This window comes from Phaenicophaeus curvirostris, chromosome Z (genome assembly GCF_032191515.1).
Source record: "Phaenicophaeus curvirostris isolate KB17595 chromosome Z, BPBGC_Pcur_1.0, whole genome shotgun sequence".
In the NCBI taxonomy this organism is placed as follows: Eukaryota; Metazoa; Chordata; class Aves; order Cuculiformes; family Cuculidae; genus Phaenicophaeus; species Phaenicophaeus curvirostris.
In genome coordinates, this window is record NC_091431.1 from 45,183,066 (window position 1) to 45,197,470 (window position 14,405).

At 34.8% G+C, this 14,405-nt stretch overlaps 1 protein-coding gene across 30 annotated transcripts in view; it reads left to right on the forward strand.

Moving 5' to 3' along the window:
* The window catches only part of PTPRD (protein tyrosine phosphatase receptor type D), a 477,045-nt gene extending 464,445 nt beyond the window's left edge, over positions 1-12,600 (forward strand). For all 30 annotated transcript variants that reach the window (XM_069880847.1, XM_069880848.1, XM_069880854.1 and 27 more), the window contains 3 exons: positions 4,223-4,377; positions 7,957-8,092; positions 10,506-12,600. In XM_069880847.1, coding sequence (XP_069736948.1) covers positions 4,223-4,377; positions 7,957-8,092; positions 10,506-10,574 — 360 coding nt within the window. In that variant the 3' untranslated portion in view covers positions 10,575-12,600. The remainder of the gene's footprint in view (positions 1-4,222; positions 4,378-7,956; positions 8,093-10,505) is intronic.
* Positions 12,601-14,405: the final 1,805 nt, after the last annotated feature.

The window sequence follows — 14,405 nt, forward strand, 5'->3', positions numbered from 1 at the left end:
TTCACATAAGTTTTTTAAAAAATGTCAATTTTTTCTTTTCCTCTTTTTAAAAAGAAGTTGTCATTATTAGAAAAACCCTAGATGTGTAGTTTCTACAAGCAATGAACAAAAAGCAGAAGAAGTTATTATTAAATAAATGTTATGTTTGTATAAGAATAATTTACTTCATTCAGCTCTAACATCTGGGTAGCACAATTTTTAAAGTTCTGAATAACTATTAGTGCCAAAATACATTACAGGATTGGAGGACCATTTTCTCTTTTTTTCCTCATTTCTTCTCAATCAGTCTCCTTGGCACAATGTTCATCGCTTACAACTGTAAATATGTTGTTTTGCATCACATTCTAGACTCAGTAAATGCAAAAGTTAATACACTGAGATGTAAAAAATACAAAGCATTCATAAAATAGCATATGTAAGAAAAGCTTGACAAGCTTTGCACATTATAGTTTGATCATTGGCATTGGATGTTTTCAGCATTCTTGTATATCTTCAGAGTATAAATGTGTGGCTTTGACCTTACCATCCTGATTTTCATACTGCATTTCTTATCTGAATTCCTCCATCCAAAGCTGAACACTGATATACAATTAAATGTACAGAAACTATAAATATATATTCGGTATTTCTCAGACTTCTGATTTCTAGCACTTCAGTCTGCATGGCAGAAAAAATTACTGATAGCCCCTGTTTCTGTAAACACCATGGAATTCTGTTTGTTCAAGCAGTATGAATTGACCAGAAATAACAGGACTGATTACTCAAACTTGCCAGTGAGCATCAAAAGTATTAGATTTCCTTGTAGTTAGCCAGACTGCTGCTTTTAATGCTAGCTTCAAGTAAAATTAGGTACTACTGACAATTAACTAGACAGTATGGCCACTAAGCAAGCCATGATAGGAAGGTTTTAATTTGACAAGTAAGACTTGGGTGTGTGTTTTTGAAATGAAACTCTAGACACTGGATCTGATTTTCATTCTATTACAAATCTGACAGATCTTACAAATAATAAGGCTCACGTGACTTGTAGCTTCTCTAACCTATTTGTGGTTAACAAAAGTGGAGAGGAACCAGCTCCTAGCATCAGTCTTTAACAATATGTAAACATAGACAGTCAAAGACAATTTCACTACAACTATCCTGATACTTCTCATAGATCATTCATTATCTATTCCCTCTCAAGCTGGAAGAGTTCTTATTTGGCATTGCTCACCAGGCTCTGATCACAAACTAACTATAATAACAAAAAGCCATACAGTGAAGTGTCTATAAATATTGTATTATTATATATATTTAAAGCTAGGGTATTTATGAAAGTTTATTTGGTTAAATCTAGCAAACCAGTAAAAAGTCCGAAAGGGTCTAATAACTTAATTTATTGGACCTCATATTAATACATCTCTTTTTTAAAAAGTGCCAAGGATACATGCACCCTGTTGTGCCATTTGACCATCACATGTCATAGCTTAAATTTTAAAAATCCCTTTACCTTCATGGTCCAAATTTTGTTAAACAATGCACTGACAAGCTTCCTAAATTTTTGAGATGTTTTAGGAAACTATTATTCCTTCCAAATTTACTGGATTTGGTAGAGACTACTTACCAAACTGTACGCTATAGTTCTCCTGTAGCCAGGCTTTCATTGCAATTACACAGAGTAATTGAGAACATCTAACTGAATTGCTGTATTCAAAGAGTAAATGCTGCAGCGACTGCAACCAGCCTCTCTCCCTCTTTATCTCCAAACCTATCTGTAATGTTAGAATTCCATCGATTCTCTGGCAAAGCAGAGCTGGCCAATTATTCCCCAGGGGCATGAAAGGAAACTCATTGATGACTGTGTGTGTGTCAGCAGCAAGTGTCTAGGGTGGAACTCCCTGCTATTTCTGAAAGTGAGCTGTGGATTATTGTAAAGTGAAATTGACCTCTGTAACTGTTTCAGTCTACTGCTTCTGATTGGTTTATGCTCACTTTCTCTGTAAACTCCAGTGGTCAATCTGTTGAGGCTGTTTCATTTAAAGCTAAACTCTTAGTGATGGCTGTCAGGAAATATCATAAATTCTACAGCCTCATCAAAAGACAATTGAATATTCTGTGTGAGGAGCAAGAAGAAGTCCAAATGGTCAGCCAGTTAATAGGATGATACATTAAAAGCTCTTTGCTCCATGTGTTGATTTGAAAGTTCGTATTTTGATAAGCAACTGTCAGAATATTTGAAAGATTTTAATAAAATTTGGCATTTGTATTTGGACTGCTATTGACAAGCGTCTCATTAAAAGAAAGCAGAACTGTTTATAATGTAGCAGCGGGAACTGTGTAAGAAATTGAAGATCTGTTCACAATACAATTTAATGCTAGTCTAACATCAGGCTACCTAACTTTATTACTGTTCTCATTAAATAGCACTAAATAACAGAAGTTACTGCCATTAAAACTAAATCAGAGGAGTTTTAACAGACTTGCATTGGATTATTAAGTTATTACAAGCATAAAATATATAACCACAGTTGATTTAGACACAGTCAAAAAACAAGTGTTTGCTATCAAATTCCTTTTGCACATAGAAATTTGCATTGTTCCCAGTGAAAGCCTAGGCTTAAGTAAAGTGAAGTCTTTCTTATATTTTCCACTCCTAAAAAGGGACTGCTGTTCTAGAGTAATTTCTGTCAGGGCCAGAGATTGCTGAAGGGCTTTTGTCTTAATCAACATGTTGCAAGTGAACCAGACTTAAGGTTTCTTTCTTTACTTTGAGAAATGGGAGGTTATTTGCAGGAGGTGGAAGCAACCTATTGTTTTCTCTTCTTGATTAATTAATGTCATGTGCCTAAGGCTGTCTGAAGGGTGCAATTTCATTTTGTCTTCTTGGACGAAATTGGGATCACAAAGACCATTATGAGAGAAGTCTGTATTAACAAAATGTCATTTTGGTAGGAAATATTTAGTTCTTTGTGTTGTTGGCTGCAAGAAGTAAAATTAGTAAATGTATTCAAACCGATTTTTTTTTAAGTAGGCAAAAATGTTCAACAGAAAAAGACTACCAAATTGTCACAGTGGCCTAGTGGGACTATAAGAGTTGTAAGTCAAAGAAGTGTATGTGTCCTCTCATGGAGCAGCAGCTGGCACACACCCCCAGTTCTTGCCTTCAGTATAACTTGTTGATTTTTGAGGGGATCTCCCATAAATATTTCAAGTAGAAAAACAGTTTGAAGGCATGGTGGGTAGGTGCTTAGGAAACAACATGTTCGAGGCACTAGTTTTTTGGACTTTTATGTCCATGCTTGTAAACATTTAAACTGTGCAGGCTGACAGTATCAAAATCATCAAGAATAGTGTTTGAAAATGCATAACAAATTTATTTCATCCATTCGTATTGTATTTTTCCTGTTTAAGTGTCTTGAGCATTAATGTATTAGATAGGCATAAAACAGAAGGTAGCATTTAATACTTGCAGTAACTTAATTATAAAAATAACCACACTGCAGTATTCTTCAGCTTTAAACAGTCCTGTTAATTTTCCTAACCAAAGGCACTGAACAGCCTCAGCCAACTTGTTTTGTGTGAGGAAGTCCCTGTTCTCTGTTTTTGACTGAGTCCTAGCTGTTAGTGAATGAAATAATAGTGACCGAATGGAAGTTCATATTTTGTAAACAACTGTCTCCTCTTGACTCATCTTCTTCCAGGCAAATATCTGTCTCATAGAAAGCACTATAGTATGAAAGATATCATCTATAAAGAAGGCAGTAACTAAACAAGTCTTATCTGTGAAGATATCCCTGCCATGTGGTAGATTAGCATATCTAGGAAATGGAGAGTCAGATTGGATGACCTTATTCTATCTATCTGTTCTATATTAAAATAAATTTGGAATCCACAGGATTCAAAATGTAACTTATCAAAAAAAAAATCTTAGAACCTGGTGAGTTTATATCTTTAGCCTGAGACACACTTTTTACACAGGCAAAATGTTAGAAAACTCTCCTTTTCTCTCAAGCGCAGAAGGAAATCTATACAATGCTGTTAATGAAACAGCACTTCTGGGCCAATGCATCCAAAAGCACTGGCCAGTACTCCAATTGAAAGAGTCTCTGTTAACGTGATCTTAGCTGTTCCCCCCTTCTTCACAATGTCCTTGTTTTGTGATTGTCTTTCTTTTTGTTGGCTGACTGACTTCCAGCCACTTGAATGTACTTCTGGGATACATTATTTGTGTCTTTTGTTAAAGGATGGCCAGTCCCGAACAGTGAGACAGTTCCAGTTCACTGACTGGCCAGAACAAGGAGTGCCAAAGTCTGGAGAAGGATTTATTGACTTCATAGGCCAAGTGCATAAAACAAAAGAGCAGTTTGGTCAGGATGGACCAATTTCTGTTCACTGCAGGTAAGTAAACAAAGCCTTAAAACAACTGATGTGCAGATTTGGTTTTTTCTAAAGTTAATTGCTGATTGCAGTGAGGATGTATATGTAAATGGGATTTCATACATGAACTATCAGAAAATATAAGCAAATGCAAGTTCTTAAAAGGAACACATAGGATGCTTTACAAATTAGAAACTGTTCTGTGATATCCCATTTACACAGAAAAGATTCTTCTGAAATATGTGGAAGCACGTGATTTTTTCCTTACTTAATACTGTCTCTAATGCAGGGTAAAAGTAATCTGGTCAATGCTACACACAGAAGGTGGGAGGGAAAGTCTTATCACAGGCTTCTATATCTGATTTTTTTTTTCCCACTGGTGATTAAAAGCCAGGCTGTTACATTGTTGGGGATTATTAGCTGTAAACAAGTTAGTCACACCTCAGTGGCACATGAGTAGCAAGCAAGATGAGAGAAATAAATATGGTAGCTATCTCAAGAAAGCGAATGGAATAGAAAACAGTGTTTAAGAAATTTTCCTGTAAAAAATCATTGAGATTTGGATTGATGAGTTCTAACCAGAAGGTAATGCCCATTTTTTGATGTGATGACTTCCCTCAATAGCTTTACAATTGATATTCAGATGAAAACAGCTTGCAGAGTTTGTAGGAATAATCCAGGGTGGGCTTTTTTAATATTCTGGCATTTTTTATTTATTTTCTCTACTTTATTCTAGAGTCTATAGCAGATGGCCCAAAATAATATCTTTATGTTTTATTTAATAAATTGCTTTCTATAAATTCCATTAGGATTTTAGATACTCATTTTTTGCAGCATTAGATTATTTTTGTTGGATAAAATGTTATTATTTATATAACAGAGATGCAAAATACTGATACAGGTTCCAAGTCCTTCCTGCAAGCCAAATAATGCCCCAATACTCGCATGAAGGCAAACTTAATAGGTTTACTAGAGGATATTAATGCACAGGTGGACAGAGATTCTTGTCCTTTCAAAGTCAGGAGCAACCAGAAGTGGTTAAAATACCAGTGTGTTTTAACAGAGTTCCTCATGCTCACCTGATCTGAAAGACAAACAAAATAAATGTAGTTGACTATTTGAATCCTACTTTTTTTTTTGTGAGCCTAACATTTTTTATGACCTGCTAAGGAGAAAAGCATTGCAAAGTACCATTTGCGATTCATGTGGAAAGGGAAAATGAAGGACAACCATGATAAGAGCAAGCCTTATTCTTCCTGACATTAATGAGTTTTGAGAGCAGAGGAGTAATAAGCAATATTTATGCCTTTATGCAGACATACATAAGAAAGAAAAGTGATGATATTTTTCTAAGTTCTCTGTACCCTGCAAACTTGTCCACTGGTGATTGCAATTAAATACTGCTTGCAGTAGGTTATGCATCCTTTCCTTATGAATGTGATCTTTCATGCTGAAATTATGGAGATTTCTGCCATTGACTTTGGAAGAAACAAAGTCAAATCCAGTATATTTCATTATGGTTTGGTCTTTAAAGGTCTTATTGTCATTATAATGATAATTCAGAGGTTGGTAATGGTAATTAACATTGACAATGTTAGTCAACTCATATGAGAAGGAAATGTCTGTAGCAATTTAGTAAGTTTAGTTCTTTTAGGAAGTACAAGATCCTGGGTACCTGCAATTTCCCAGGTTTTGTGGAATTATTGTAGTACTGCCCCTGCTTTGTACGATGATGAGTCTTTAAGGATTTCTCTTGAACAGGGAAATTTTTAAAATTACAACTCCCCTAGTGTCACTTCCCTGTGGTTTTCTTCCCACTGTATGCATTCTTCACAAGTTTGCTTTCTCTGTTACACAGTAAACCTCTGTGACCTACAATTTTGAAATGTTCTCTTTCTCTGGCAGTTTTACAAACAAATCACTGTGTTACAATTTAAAAATTTCTAACGTCATCAGGCAGTTAATTAAAAGATAGTTTTTTAAAAGGGCAAAGGACTATTCACCTTGGAGAAAAATTTTCACTTCAACTGATTTTAGGATTTTATAATTTTGGTTTTCCAGCTTTTAGCCGGAAAGTAAGGATGACACCCTTACACAGAAGGCATTCAACATGTGATTTTAACACCAGACTTGCCTCTGTTACAAAAACATCAGTACTTCCTCATGACTCATTAAAGCACCCTAACTTTTGTTTCTAGCTGTTTGAACTTTGGTGAGTCATACCACACCATGAAGCAGTGCCTTCACCATTTACTAAATTCAGAATTATTTAAAATCTATGCCACAATGCTTCATTAAATGTAGTAGAAGTTAGTTTGTATTTTAGCTTGCAGTGAAAGAAACCAGCTGATCATTAAAATGCTACGAATACCCACGTGGACTTCAGAAATCCTAAGCATCTTTTAATAGGAATTGACTCGATGTTAAAATATGCAGCCATTTAGAAAATCATAGGTTCTTTGCTGGATATCTTTAAATGCTAAACCAAATCACGTATATTTATTAGCCCTAGAAGTACACTGAATTAGACCAAACACTAAAATAGTACCATACAATTTAGACACTGGATTTTTGCAGCAGTCTTGTGAATTCACTGGATCTTTGTCGTAGTCCATATCGATGTTCAGAGTTCTTCAGTCTTTCCGTGCTGTTCATGTCCTTCCACTTTCCTGCCTGTTGAGTAGATCTCATAAATCTTCAGCTTCCTAAGGCCGTCTGACTGGAAAAAATCCTGGGAAGTTATTAGAATCAACAGTGAGGTGATCAGGTGCTTAATTCCCATCCATAAATGTTCAGACTTGGAAAATATTTTTTCTGTGTATTTACCAGTCTCTTTTTCCAAGAGTCATCCTCATAGTAGATGATCTTTTAATTGTTGTAACTGATAAATATTTGCTCTATTGATTACAGGAATTTCTATTGCTTTGTGGGAGCTTTAGCTAATAACAGAAACCCAAGAAACAAGCCATATATTCAAAGAATTCATTTCACATTAATTTAAACATAGCATACACATATCAGTATTTGAAAGCTAAAGATCTAAACTGCCAGACTTGAATAAAAGCTGTGTCTTAAGATTTTTGTGAATCCATTATTTGAATTGTAGTGTGTATGAACAATTTCAATATTAATTGAAAATCCACTGACTAACTTGAAGTAGAAGGTAAACTAACACAGTGAAGATGTGCACAATTGGGCATATACATGAATGAGTTAAAGTCAAACAAGCAGTAAAATATATTTTGGCACCTTTTCTCTTGTAATTTCCAACATAGGTCATTGGCAACAAACGTTCTCATTTTCCCTCACCATACACTGATTACTGTGTATCTGGATGAAAAAACAAGTAATTTTGCAATGAAGACTGGAGAGTCAGGAAGTACTTAGTAGCATGTGAAATTTGCTTAGGAGCAATTATGTTTCCAAATGTGATGTGGTAGTTTGCTGCGGAATTTTGCTTAGTGAGCCTTTCCCCATATAGAAATTAGTACACATATGGTGTGTTGTAACTACAGCTAATTTGTTAGCCAATTATTTCAGCATTAACTGTCAATAAATATTTGTTCTTTTCCTTTCTTTTTTCTTCTTTTATTGCAACAGTGCGGGTGTTGGAAGGACTGGAGTATTCATAACCCTGAGTATTGTGTTGGAAAGAATGAGATATGAAGGTGTTGTGGATATCTTCCAGACAGTCAAAATGTTAAGGACACAGCGGCCAGCCATGGTACAGACAGAGGTGAGGAAAACAGTGTCCATATACTATGGTGCTAGAAAAGAAAAGGTATATCCACAGCCAAAAAATGCACAGAGAATATATGAAATGTGCTTATATTTATGTCTTAAATCATACAGTGACTATATGACTACAGTGTAAAATCTCCCAGAAAGGTATTGCAAGGATTGTTTCCTAGTACAGCAGTAGATATTTCAGACTGGGGAAGAAAATAATCTTTTCAGTAGTGGATCCTAAATTATGGTAGTTGAAGAAAACCGTTTTCCAAGAAGCATAAAATATTTGTACTTGAACCTTTGTTTCCTGGCAGAAATGAGTGGTAATATGGAAGGAGGTAAATTGGTTCTTCAAGTGGATCCACTGATTTTTTTGTTCGGGAAGCAAAGTGTTGTTCATGGCTTCAGACTGCCACTATATTATTTTCATTGCTTTCTTGACACTGTGTCACTAAGCAAGTGGCTGTTTGGCCTGAAAATCATAATTGTAAATTCAGCATTAGGAAAACTGTAGTATAAATAATATCTGTGCTGGCAAGGAAAGGGATAAGCAGTATCAGCTGATTTCCTGGGCCTGGATGCTTGGAACTGTGTCATATCATAAGTAATACTTAAAGATTGTCAGCTGTGCTGAATTTCTACTTAAATTTCTGAACAAGAGACTTGAACTAAGCCAGAGCCAATGGACTAAGAGAACCAAGCAAACGGGCAAGAGAAGGGATACATTTTAGGTGATACATTTACTGAGTATAATTTGATTGACATTGGCCTTTAAATTGCAGCCAGTGAAATTTAAAACAGCTCCCCAAAGTTTGCCATTTTCCACAAAAAAAAAAAAAAAAAACACAAACTTGTTCAATAAAAGCTAGGTAGACTTATTTTTAAAAAGGCAAAATAAAAACTTACATGAAAAATAAAGATACTTACTTTTCATCTTGTCGGTTAGCCAAGTAAATCACTGTGACCAAACTGGAAGGTTAATTCAATTACTTTTCTATTACCATCATTCTTCTGAAAAATTAAAAATAACTGCTTTCTGTCATTTTGGTTCCAAGAAATAACTACAGCATATGGAAGAACTGCTTCTTGGAGCCTACCTCACAAATACAGAGTTTAGCTGTGCAATACATTGTCCTTTCTCCTACTTTGACTTATTTCTGTTTGTTCCTCTTCATCCCTCTGCTCAAAGTGAAGTGTTGATAGGAATGGTTGGACTCGATGATCCGGTGGGTCTCTTCCAACCTGGTTATTCTATGATTCTGTGATTCATTTCTATCAGGATTCCGTGGGAAACATCTCTCATTCAGTAGCATAAACTGCCAAGAAATCTAATCCTTATTCAACAAAGCACTTGAATTCCGTGTGGACCGCATACACTTAAAATTTAGGCATGTTGTCTAATGCATTCTCCCACTGTTCCAACAGGAAGCAGAAAAGAACTATTAATGATCACACTGCTACATTGAAGCAAATATCTGATGACTTTCCTGGTCTCCGAAACATTTTTAACTGTGATCTTAACAAGTATAACCCGTGTGGGGTTACCACATAGGCCTATTAGATGTATAAGCAGACATTCTAGATATTGTGGATGGCTCTCAGAAGCAATTTTTTTTATATATATTTAAACCCTGAGTGGCACTTACAAAAGACTATATAGATGATCCATTACAGTATAACTGCACAATATTACAGAAGTGTGCAAAAGGACTTCTACCTGAGGGTGAGAATAACATGAAATACCAAATGCTGGATTCACCAGAGGTGTAAACTCTCACCACACTGAACTTTTCTCTCCTTCCAAGTGTTGGATGAAATACAGTCTCTTTCATACTAATAAGGTGTTTTAGCTGTGTATTTCTTTCTTGGGCCCTTTTCTTGCCACAGGATAAGATATCTTGACTTTTTCATCAAAACCTGTATTACTGAAAGGTTGGGACTCACCTTGCTTTCTTAACGTGATTTTTAACTTGATGATTTTCCTTACAGCATTCCATGTTAAGGTTGTGATGGTTTTGTCACTTATTGTGTTGGATTTGCTATTAAGTTAATCCCGTATTTTGCCGCTTATTTTCAAGTACATTGGGAAAAAGTGCTTGAGTATGCTCCAGTATAAATAAATGTTGATCTTATGTTAATCTAGAATAAGAAATGGTCAGTACATGAGTATATCATCTGTGCACAAAAAGAAGTTTCATTCAGTGGAAAATATTGTTTTATTAAATGAGTAACTTGTCTTCATCTATTGTTACTCAGACTGGTTTTCTGTTGTGTCAGCAAGATAATATTGCTGAACTGCAGATGCCTCTGTAGTATATTTGTCTGCAGCCACAAAATACTTGCTCTTAGTTGAAAGAAAATAGAAACTAATCAACAAGCTGGCTTTTTCATGCTTTTGTTTTCTATCTTTCTTTCTCCAGGATCAATACCAGTTCTGCTATCGAGCCGCATTGGAATATCTGGGCAGCTTTGATCACTATGCAACATAAAAACCCATCATGGATTTTTATTGCAGGCCCTTTAAGATCCAGAGAGCCGCTTCTGAGCCATACGATGTGCTTTAGAAGTACTTCTTAACTCTTAGCTAAGGAGCGATTATTGGGGATATATAAAACAAAACAAACAAACAAACAAACAAACAAACAAACTTATCGGGGATATATAGAACAAAAACAACAGAAAATATACCCTATTCCATGTGGACCAAGAATTCACAGTTTAATAACCTAACCATAAGAAAAGAATCGTGACCACTGAGGCGTCTGAAGGATCTCATTTACAGATACCTCAAGGGTTTGACGTTGGTTGAAGTTAAAAGGAAGAGGAAATTAATCAGAAAGATGACCGTCTTGTTCAGGATTGCATGATTTTGCAAAGAGGAATTTTGAGAGAACTGCAGTTCAGTGCAAGATGTTTGTTTAAAGATTGGGTCCTGGCTTCTCAAACAAAGCGGACTCCTTACTTCAACATCACCCCTTCCTATCATACTGCTCATCGTAACACTTTAGGGAAAATGTGGGAATGTTTAAAAAGGAAGTCATTGATTTAGTTTTTTAGTATTGTAAAGATACTGCTGACCTGTGCTTCATTTTTAACTGTGTAAACTTTTTCCTTTTTTAACAAGACTTTATCATTCAATCAAGTGTATTAATGAAAAGGATGCATAACTCTTAGTCTTTTTGTTTAAAAACTGTAGATTTTTTTTAAGGTGTAGAGCTGTTATCTGTAATATTGTGCTGTAGAAATGTTAAATAATTTGAAAATTTGCACATTTTTGTGCAGTCCTATATTTATCTACAGTACCACAGTCTTGTTAGATACTACTTTTACAGTTCTGTTTGTTTTATTTTTCTTTAAGAAAATATTCATTGTAATCAGTTAAATGAAAATGGGACTTTTTGGTTTCTTTTGGAATCAACAGGGAGGCGCAAAGTATAAAGATGCTGCTAACACACACACACATGCACACAGATGCACATGCCCACTCACACCCTCTCTCTTTCTATATATGTAAGTATATGTATGTATTACTGTCTACCCTTATCGAGCTCTCTGTATAGTTACAGAGGTACAGATAGGTAGATATTCACACACATAAACATAAACATAAACATAAACATAAACATAAACATAAACATAAACATAAACATAAACATAACAGTTCTTTCATACCTGGATTTATCAAAGCATCAAGAAAGCTTTTCAGCATACTGCAATTATATGAAAATAATAATTGATCATATCTGTGTTTCCAAGGTCCGTAAACTTCTGCTTTGAAGGGAAGTGAGGAATGCACATCACTGATATTTAAACATCATCTCTGTCCCAAGTAATCTTTCTATCCACATTGCCACTTGAACACATACACAGATGCACACACACATATGCACGCGCACACACACACACACACACACACAAAGTATGTGATTTAGGCTTCCAGTGAAGTTCAATATTTGTAACACTATAGTGCAATAAGAAATCATATTATTACATGTATGAGGTGTGCATGTGGGAAAGGTCAGTGCATATCCCTTTAGGAGGGGAGAATGTTGTAATATACTAGGTATTAAGATGTTTTAAAATTGTATTCAATAGTATACTGTCTATAGTGCGTGCTATATAATTTGCATTTATCGTACGTAACAGGGCAAAGCCAAACACACATTGCTCTGTGAAATCAAATGTTTTGTGGCATACAGCATTGTTTGGGGATGCTGGGTTTTATTTTAATTTTACATTTAGAGTGCCTTATATTTGATGCCTATTTTGAATAGCATTTATTTAAGTTAGCCTTCAATTGTATTTAGTTTAGCTTGTTCATATCTCTGTTGTTCTTTTCAAACATTTTAATACATGTATCAGACAATTTTGAATAGTATGCATTTCCAGTTTCTAATCAAGTATGGATGGTAATAAATGATAACCCAAAACACATAGGTAGTCAAGGACCTTTATCTTTCCATATTTCCTATAAGAGTCCAGCCCAAAAATTTTCATTGGCTTTTCAAACCCATTGCGTCATTGCAGAGATGTAGGAGTACACTAGCAGTACTCATGCATCTTTTTTTTTTTTTTTTTTTCATTTTGGGCCAAGTCCTGTTCATTCATTTGTGTCAACAGACTGCTAAAGTCAACCTGTTCCTTTCAGTGAGAGGGTTCATGTAAGTCTACTAGCAAGACTGAGCCCACAGGATGTATTTGGGAATGACACTAGATTTTCTTCCAGGGAACAAAGAAAGTTCTGTGAACAGCACTAAGTACTTTTTGAGACTCTTAATAGGATGCCATTTACATTGACCCTGTTTTCCATCATGAGTTCTGCCATTGTCAGTATCAAAAAAAATCTTTCTTTGGGGTTTCAAGTAAGAGTATTGGTATGGCTTATCAATGTGACCTCACCTTTTTTTCTTCTTCCACTTTTCCCACCAATAGCAGAAAGAAAAGTAAGAAAGACCAAACTCTAGCTAGCATTGTATTTCAGCACTTTTGTAAAGGGGAGGGGTGGGGGGGAGGGAGGAGGAAAAGCACAAAAAAAATCAAAACAAAAAATAAAAATATATTTATGGAATAGAAGTACTAGAGAAGGCTACCTCAGAATGAGATTCTATAACTTACATCTGAACCAGAGAAGAATGTGTACTACATTTTTTTTCCTTCTTCTGACTTGATTTGAATTTTAAAATAATTATTGTAGTGCCAGGTTTTGTGGTGTAGTCATGTTCCTCAAATCACATATAGGGATCAGAAAAACATAATGAAAAAAGCATAATTTTGCAAACATAGATTAGGGAAGTATATTGCACGCCAGATCTGTAAAGGGACTAGAGCATTCTTTCTGGCAGACTGTCTTGCAAGCTCCAGAGAAATGAGGGAACAAGAACAACAAAGAGACAATTTGTGAGGAAAACTGTTGTACAACTAAATATTCCTTTTTAATTTTTTTAACATTTCTGAAGATAACTCTTTGCATCATTGATGTGCATTCCACTTTCTGTATTCTTATATACAGTCATTCTGCAGTTAATTTATATTGTAAGTATCTTCGTCTGCATGTAGAGATACATCTCTAAGCTTAAAATTGGTTTAATCAGCATAACTAGTATGGTGCTATTATTTACGTTTATATACGTAGTTATGTCTAATTTTGTAATTAGTTGCAATGTAAGAAAAAAACACAAAATATATAAAAATGAATTATGCAAAAGTTTAATTTAGCTCTTTTTTCTAAAAATAATTAAGCGATTAGAGGTTGGAGAGGACAGCTGGAGGAAAAAGTGACCCACTAGGGACATTTGCACTTTCTATATATACCTTTGTACTATGCACTGCCCTATTGATTCTACATCCCATAATGTTATAACTTAAACCAATCTGTAAGAAACTGCTTATAAAAATCCACTTGTGTGTATTTGAATGACGCAGAACATGTAAAAAGGAAAAAAAGTTTGCAATTACTTGAAAAAATGCAACTGCTTTTTTTCCTTTTATTCTTTGCTATTTTTCTTTCTTGTACTTTTTGTTATTTTCTTTTACTTTCTTTTATTTTCTTTTCATTTCTTTTTTTTTTTTTTTTTTTTTTTACTTTTGATGCCCTGATACTCCACAGATATCAGAAGGCTACAGGTCTCATCATAACCATCCATTATGTGGCTTTGCCATTCAAGCTTGGAGTGTCTTTACAAAGATAATAAAAAATTGTGTTCTTTGCTCTTGTTTTGGATGCCTAGACTGAAAAATTTAAAAAAAAAATCAAAAAAAACTTGTAAAATGGCTTGTTAAAAAAGATACAATTACCTCTAATTAGTAGTACGCATAAATGT